Source organism: Rutilus rutilus, assembly GCF_951802725.1.
Source record: "Rutilus rutilus genome assembly, chromosome: 6".
NCBI classification, from domain to species: Eukaryota; Metazoa; Chordata; class Actinopteri; order Cypriniformes; family Leuciscidae; genus Rutilus; species Rutilus rutilus.
The window spans coordinates 46493114-46500919 of NC_140214.1; the positions used below are offsets into that span (position 1 = coordinate 46493114).

The window sequence follows — 7806 nt, forward strand, 5'->3', positions numbered from 1 at the left end:
AATGAAAATTGACACAATGTACATATGCTCTCATGTCGACCAAAAGCTGGATAACTTTCTTCTGTGGAACATAAGACAATATTTAGAGATTTCTTTGTCCATACATTAGAAGTCAGTGGACAGTTTCAGGTGAACTATAGCTAAAAAGACTTGATTTAAAGTGCACAGAATATATTAGAGTAAGTTTTAACAAGCATTTTATTGACTCTGGGTCTTTATTTGAGTCACACAATATTTTGCCCTCAAATAATGACTTTGTTAGTGCAGAAACTATTTTAAAAAAGACACATCAAGAGTTCTGATGTCCATAAAGCACTTAAATCGCTTGATACAAATAAATCACCCGGCCCTGATTGTGTGGAAACTATCTATTTGAAAATGGCAGCTGATATTATTTAGACCCCTTTAACTTATCTTTTTAATCTTTCAATAGATACTGGTGTTATTCCGGAAATCTGGAAATCAGCTTTTGTTGTTCCCTTATTAAAAGGGGGAGACCCTACTATACTAGATAATTATAGGCCAATCTCAAAGCTTTGTGTCCTATCAAATTTTTAAAAAATTTTATTAGTGATCAAGTGACTTGTTATCTGAACGTACACAAAGTTTTATCTAGTAATCAATCTGGGTTTTGCAAAAAACATAGTACCACAACAGCAGTTTTGAAAGTTTTAAATGACATTGTGGGATCAGTTGATAAAGGTGATTACTGCGCTTCCCTTTTTATCGATTTATCAAAGGCTTTCGACACAGTGGATTACGAGATATTACTGCATAGATTACGGAGTGTTGGCTTATCAAATCATGTTATTTTCTGGTTTAAAAATGATTTAAGTATAGAACTCAATGTGTTCAGGCTGAGGGTAAAAATTCAGGACTATTGGAGATTGTTAAAGGTGTTCCTCAAGGATCTGTGTTGGGGCCTCTTTTATTCACTATCTATATTAACAGGTCTTGATCATGATAATCAATATGTTATTTTTCACTTTTACGCAGATGATACTGTTATGTATTGTGGTGCACCTTCGAAACAGCAAGCCTTGCTTAAACTTTAAGCGGCTTTTGATGTTATTCAGTCTCGGCTTCATACACTAGAACTTGTTCTGAATGTGGATAAAACTAAAATCATGTTATTCTCAAGCTCGAAAAAGGCGGTAGACAATTTTATTCCTCTCCAGACTTTGCAAGGTAATGTGATTGAGTTAGTGAAAGAATATAAATATCTTGGCATCACTATCGATGATAAATTATCTTTTGGGTCTATGGTGATGTGGTGTATCAATTTGCTTCCTCTCAACTTCTTTCTTCTTTGGATGCTGTTTATCATAGCACTTTAAAGGTCCCCTATTATTTTCCCCTTTTTCACAAGATGTAAAATAAGTCTCTGATGTCCCCAGGGTGTGTATGTGAAGTTTCAGCTCAAAATACCCAACAGATCATTTTTTACAGCATGTTTAAATTGTCATTTTTTGGGGCTCAGAAAAACGCGCTGTTTTAGTGTGTGCCCTTTAAATGCAAATGAGGTGCTGCTGGACGACCCAGGGGGCGGAGCTTCATGAGCTCGCGCTCAGTCTCTCAGGATAATCTCATCTCACGGAATGATGATAATATAAGAAACTCTCAGTAACGGTGTTCATTTCGAGTCGGACAATAATGCGTACAGAGTCAGAGTGCTGTATAGAGATGAAACTTTATATTACGGTTATAATAACGTATTTGTCATCTGCTTGTATGTATCCATTATTTATTAATAGCCTACAAGTCTGCTGTCTGAATGATGATCAAACATACTGATGAGTTTAATAAAGTTTATTGTACATCACACAAAAAATGAAGCGTCAGTTTTACTTCAGAAAATCACCGTAAGAGCTGAGTAAACACAGTTATAACTGTAAGAAGTGCGCAAGTACATAAACGAATTTCGGTAGAGTTGAGGGAGTATTCCTGTGGGCAGAGGTTAGTCAAGAAACGGTTCTAGTGACATCACTAAAGAAGGAAGTAGAGGGATGTAGTCCAAACGGGCCGTTCACTGTAGTCGACTTCTGTTAAATAAAATATCTCGCTTGGTATTGAACTTTGAGCTTTATAATTTTACAGATATTATTTTTGCTCTAACAGCAACATTACACACTAACTAAAGTTAGAAACATGGGATCACGAAGAACGGGACCTCTAAGATTTATATCAGATTGTAAACCTTTAACTCATCATTGAATATTGTATAATAGAGTATCCTGGCCATCTTTGTCTATTAGAAGGAAAATTCATTATTACCTAATAATTTATAAAACTATTCTGGGGTTGTTGCCTTTGTATCTAGGTTGTCTAATTAAAAAAAAAAGTGTTGGGAAATATTCCCTCCGGTCTGATAATTGTTTTACTCTCTCTGTTCCATTTGTGAGAACTGAACTGGGGAAAAGGGCTTTTATGTACGCAGCTCCATTTGAATGGAATTTACTCCAAACGAAATTGAAATTACAAACTCTGGTGCCTATGGAACATTTTAAATCTATTATTCGGTCACTCGAAGAAGACTCATTGATTTGCAATTGTTTTTAAGTGTTTAAATTGTATATTTGTTGTTTCAGTCTGTAAGTTGTGACTGTAACTGCTGTCCATTCTTGGCCAGGACTCTCATGTGAAAGAGATTTTTAATCTCAGAGAGATTTTCCTGGTTAAATAAAGGTCAAAAAAATGTGATACGTCCCTTTCAGACAGAGAAGTGGATGACGTCACTACAGGCGCTCTTTTATATTCAGGTTCAGCTGTAGTGACAGCATAGGCTATTATTAATATTTCCACGTTGAGTCGCTGTTTAATTTGTCACACATTCATGTCCTAAAATTCTAAATTAAATTCATTCTAGTCAGGATTTTAGTCCAACAAAAGCATATACAGCTCACAGATAGTCACAGATATTGTGCAGATACTTTCAGTAGGAAACAGTTAACATTCGTGTTATATTAGAGGTGCTTTGTGGCATCATTCATAATAAATTAATGCTGATGGGAAATGAGGAAATGTGCAACATACTGAATCTCTTAGTAACAAGCTTTCAGGAATCAAGCTTTTGAAAATTGAGGAAAACATCACTTACATCCACTCAATAGGGAAGTGTTTTCTAATGGAAGAAACCAAATTAATTATAATACTCAGTTGTAGGGCTGAGCAAATATGGGCAGAACTCTTTACTGCCCTAATACTTCAAAAATCCTTTTAAAGGTATACATGTGAATTAAACGTGGCACAATGGCCTTCATCATCACATTATGCTAATGCCTATATTGCAATGAATTTCATCAATATGCTGATCGAGGACTGTTGGGACTCTCCAGGCACAGGATGGTTCTGTCGGGAGAGAGAGTCGTTTGCACCTCAATGACACGCCTGTACCATTTGCTTCACAGGACATATGCTTTCAACTACATACAGTTTATTTATTAGTGTGTTCTAATATGTAACTATGTCATGTTTGGTCTCATCTGACAACCTATAAACTGAAATTAATGGTGGTGAACTTAATAGAGATATTAAAGTATCTTAATGTACAATCTAGGTACTATTGGTTAAACATTCATTGAGGAGAATATGTTAATGTTCTTCTCTCCCTCTGGATCTCCTCACATTTGCCTCATCTTTTGGTTTCCTGTCGGTTGGGTTTCGGTGTTAGTATTCCACTCGTGTTTAACAATGCTTTGCTCAGGGTATAAGAAGGAAAGGTAACTGTTTATCTAGGAGAAAGGATTTAACCCCGCCACTCCCGCACACCGGTGCGTAACCTCATACTATGAGAAAGGCTTTTATGACCTCGTCTACACAACAGTGCATTATTTGTTCATTTCTTTGGTTCTGCAAACCGATTGTTGCTGCAGCTGTCCGGGGGGGCTTGTCTCAGACGATCTTGGAGGTGAAGATGCTGGATGTGGAGGTCCTGGGCTGGTGTGGTTACACGTGGTCTGCGGATGTGAGGCCGGTTGGATGTACTGCCAAATTCTCTGAAACACCTTTGGAGACGACTTATGATAGAGAAATGAACATTCAATTCACGGGCAACAGTGGACATTCCTGCAGTCAGCATGCCAATTGCCTGCTCCATCAAAACTTGTGACATCTGTGACATTGTGCTGTGTGATAAACTTCACATTTTAGAGTGGCCTTTTATTGTGGCCAGCCTAAGGCACACCTGTGCAATAATCATGCTGTCTAATCAGCATCTTGATATGCCACACCTGTGAGGTGGATGGATTATCTCGGCAAAGGAGAAGTGCTCACTAACACAGATTTAGACAGATTTGTGAACAATATTTGAGAGAAATAGGCCTTTTGTGTACATAGAAAAAGACTTAGATCTTTGAGTCCAGCTCATGAAAAATGGGGGCAAAAACAAAAGTGTTGTGTTTCTAATTTTGTTCAGTGTATATGCATCACATCACTTTTGTGTTCACTATCAACATGTGAGTTGTGAGACTAGTGAGACTAATGAGTTTATGGTCACTGGATATGTTTTTTCTGAGGTAAATGTGACGTTACATGACATTGTTTACAAGCTGTTTTACTGACGTCTTTCCACGGTCGAAACACTGATTGAGCGATTAGTTGTACTCATCATTTAACACACTTTCAGATGCTCATTCATGTTTATTTCGCGCTGTAACTGGTGTTATTAAGGCGGAAGAGAAGATCATGTGCTTCTCTTGAGCTGAGCCAGAGCGATCTCACGCCACAGCGACAAAACTCTATTTATGTTTTTGAATTTCGTGAGAAAATGGACGTAATTTGAAATCTGAGACTTTGTTTCATATCAATAGTAACAAAGCACATAGACTATTGTGATTTATTGGATTGGATGCACGCTACAATGTTCCATTCATTCATCAACTGAGAACAGGATGACTAGCCTAATTGATTCTTGGGATTTAAGAATCGATATCGGTTTGTAAAAATGAGAATCGATTAAAATCGAGAAATCAATCATTTTTACCCAGCCCTATTATTTACATTAAGCTGAGATGCTGTTTGATTGTTCCTCAAGTGTACCGTACTGTGAAAAAGTCTAATGTTAACAATATCTGAACATGAATTACACTCTAAAAAATATTGTGTAGTTCAAACAAAAAAAAATCAACGCAACAGTTTGCATCAATATATTTGCGTTATGACAACTTCTAATAATATTACGTTCAGCCAACAAACTATATTGAGTTAGACAAATGACCTTTTACTCTTTAGACAGAGGTATTTTTAAGTAGCATAAACTCTATTTTTTAAGTTGAGTACTTGAAAAAATTAAGTTGTTCCAACTATTTTTTTTACATAAATTTTAAAATAAATTAAGTGTTATGTACTTAATTACCATAATTATAAATGCAAGTTTTCAAGTTCACAAACTATAAAAAATTAAGTTGCTTTAATTGTTTAGCTTTTTTTTCATGTTTTTGTTCATTAATTTAGTTGCTTGTAAGAAATGAATTAATTCAACAACAATTTTGTTAGTTAACTTTTTTTTTATTTTGAATAGCAGTTTCAAAAAATGTAGTTTCAAAATTTTGCACTTAGCACAATTTACAAAACAAAAATGTGTGCTCCCCACAAATTATAAACAAACTGGCACTACAGATTTGCCTTTAAAACATTTGTATGCATACTCAATTATGCCATCACAATGAACAAATTCCAACACAGGAAAGTTATTGGCATTTACATATTTTTCCACAGTGTCAAACAGTCTGTAAAACTTTAAATTTTAAAACTATTTCTTCACAGTAAAACCCCATTTTTAAAACATCTAAGACTGCTACTGTCACAAACAAGCATATATAAATGCAGTAGCATTCATATGTTAACCTCAGTTTTTCAAGCAGTATAAAATATAACTCACAGATCAGCCTACAGAAGACTTCAAAATACAAAAAAAAAAAAAGGAACAAAATTTTCTCTGGAACAGGTAGAGATTTCAGAAAATACTGTTCTTCAGACGCATTACTTTTGCACTGGGTTTCAGTCCATCAAGTTCAAGAAACAGCTTCTGAAACACTTCACAGGTATATTTAAGTTCCTTGGGGTAACTCAGATTCAGAGCATATATTATGCCCATCAGCAGAGCACAGCACCTTGAGATATCCATTCCATTCAGGATTTTTATGCCCTCAACCACAATGGTTGCCGTCTTGTGGTCAAATCCTGAAGGTTGATCACTGATGATGGCAATTGTCATCACTTGCCTTTCAATGTCTTCCTCAAACTCTTGTGTGTTCTTGTAAGGCAAGAGAAAATATAGATAGCATGTTAGAGCTAATGAATTGGATTATTACTGTTGATTTTTAAGTTAATCTTACTTAATTCAGTTAATCACTGGAAACTTTGTTCTATTTTAACTTTAACTCTTTTTTAACTTTTTTTTTATTTTATTTTAATGACCATGCACCTAGTTACTCAAATGGCCAAAATAGGTTGCATCAATAAGTAATGATCAAAAATATTTTATCATAAAAATAATAAGATCATGAAATAATTCAAATGGTTAAGTGAAAAAAAGTGAAAAGTCTTTTTCCATACATCTCTTTATTAAACTAAATAGCCCATTCTTATGATATCACTGACCTGGGTAGACACCTGGGTAGACCCAGTGTGTGGCCAGTGTAATACAATATACCTAAAATTTGAACTGAAAGAGAGCAGTGCAGGAGCACGTTGTTGCCCTGTGTGTTTACAATGTGCCAAGTGAAGATTTCATTTTATTTTCAAGATGTTGTAATACTCACAGCAAACTCCTTGAAAAGGTCCTCTTCTTTTTCTCCAAGATGGACAACAAGGCAGCGGATAGCTACTTCTCTCCGTACTTCAATTGTATTGTGCTATTTAATAAAAATGAAAAAAGAATAAAGAGAAAGTGTCAACAGTAAATAAATATACTTTAATCTGAACAGGTGAATGACAACAACTTGACATTTTAAACACAAATCTAAATTATTCTAGTGTGATGGTCTAAATAATTTACAATACCTCGAGAAGCATGTCCCTGATCTTTCTGATTCTTTTTCCTTTAGCTCCTCCCTTTGATAAGGCCAGGTCCATCAGTTTTGGGGTACACTTGTTTGGCCATAAAGGTGGCTTCAAGACTTACAGTGGTTATTCTCTTGAATTCTTCATTTATCTGTATAAAACAGGAATAGTAGAACTTTTCATATGTAACATCAAATTACATGTAATATGTTCTTATACATTAAATAATACTGTTTTCAGCCCTGTTCTCAGTACTTTTTCAATGCAACAACAATTAATACTATGTTTACAATGTCTGTGTTGTTTATTTACAAATTAAAAATTAAATAGCGAACTTAATGTCAATGGTGATGAATTTTCTGCAGCCTGCTTAAATAACTTCAAGGTGATTTTCTGGTAAAGTTCTAAAACTGTAACAATAGCTGTCTGAAGATGGGGAAAAGAACCAAAACTCTAGTCAAAACTCGTTTCGCTTCCAAAGAGAGAACAAAACTTACCTGTGCAGCATCTGATAACGCAGGCCAGCGCTCCATGACATCCCTGATTTCAGGGGTGTTGTAAATTATTCCTTGTCTGCGAAGAGAAAATGTCTTGCCCATTTTCTCAGCAACAACTTGGAAATTGTTCTTTTTTGTCACTTCATGCAAAAGGTTCACTCTCTCTTGCTCCAAACTCGCACTGCTTTCACCTTGAGGATGAGGAGGCAAGTCATTCACTTAAGCCTTTTTAGGCTTTTTAGCATTTTTAGCAGGAGTCTGGTCATCTGCTGGTTTTCACTTGAGTGAGTTCACCACAGTTTCTGGA

General features: G+C 35.4%; 1 protein-coding gene across 1 annotated transcript; it reads right to left on the reverse strand.

Annotated features, from left to right (window-relative positions):
• Positions 1-5953: 5953 nt before the first annotated feature.
• On the reverse strand, positions 5954-7601 carry LOC311292425 (uncharacterized protein; the record flags this gene model as incomplete). Its single annotated transcript, XM_084412093.1, has 4 exons — positions 5954-6253; positions 6762-6854; positions 7003-7089; positions 7500-7601. 4 exons carry the CDS (start codon positions 7599-7601, stop codon positions 5954-5956), a joined length of 582 nt encoding a protein of 193 aa, XP_084268219.1.
• Positions 7602-7806: the final 205 nt, after the last annotated feature.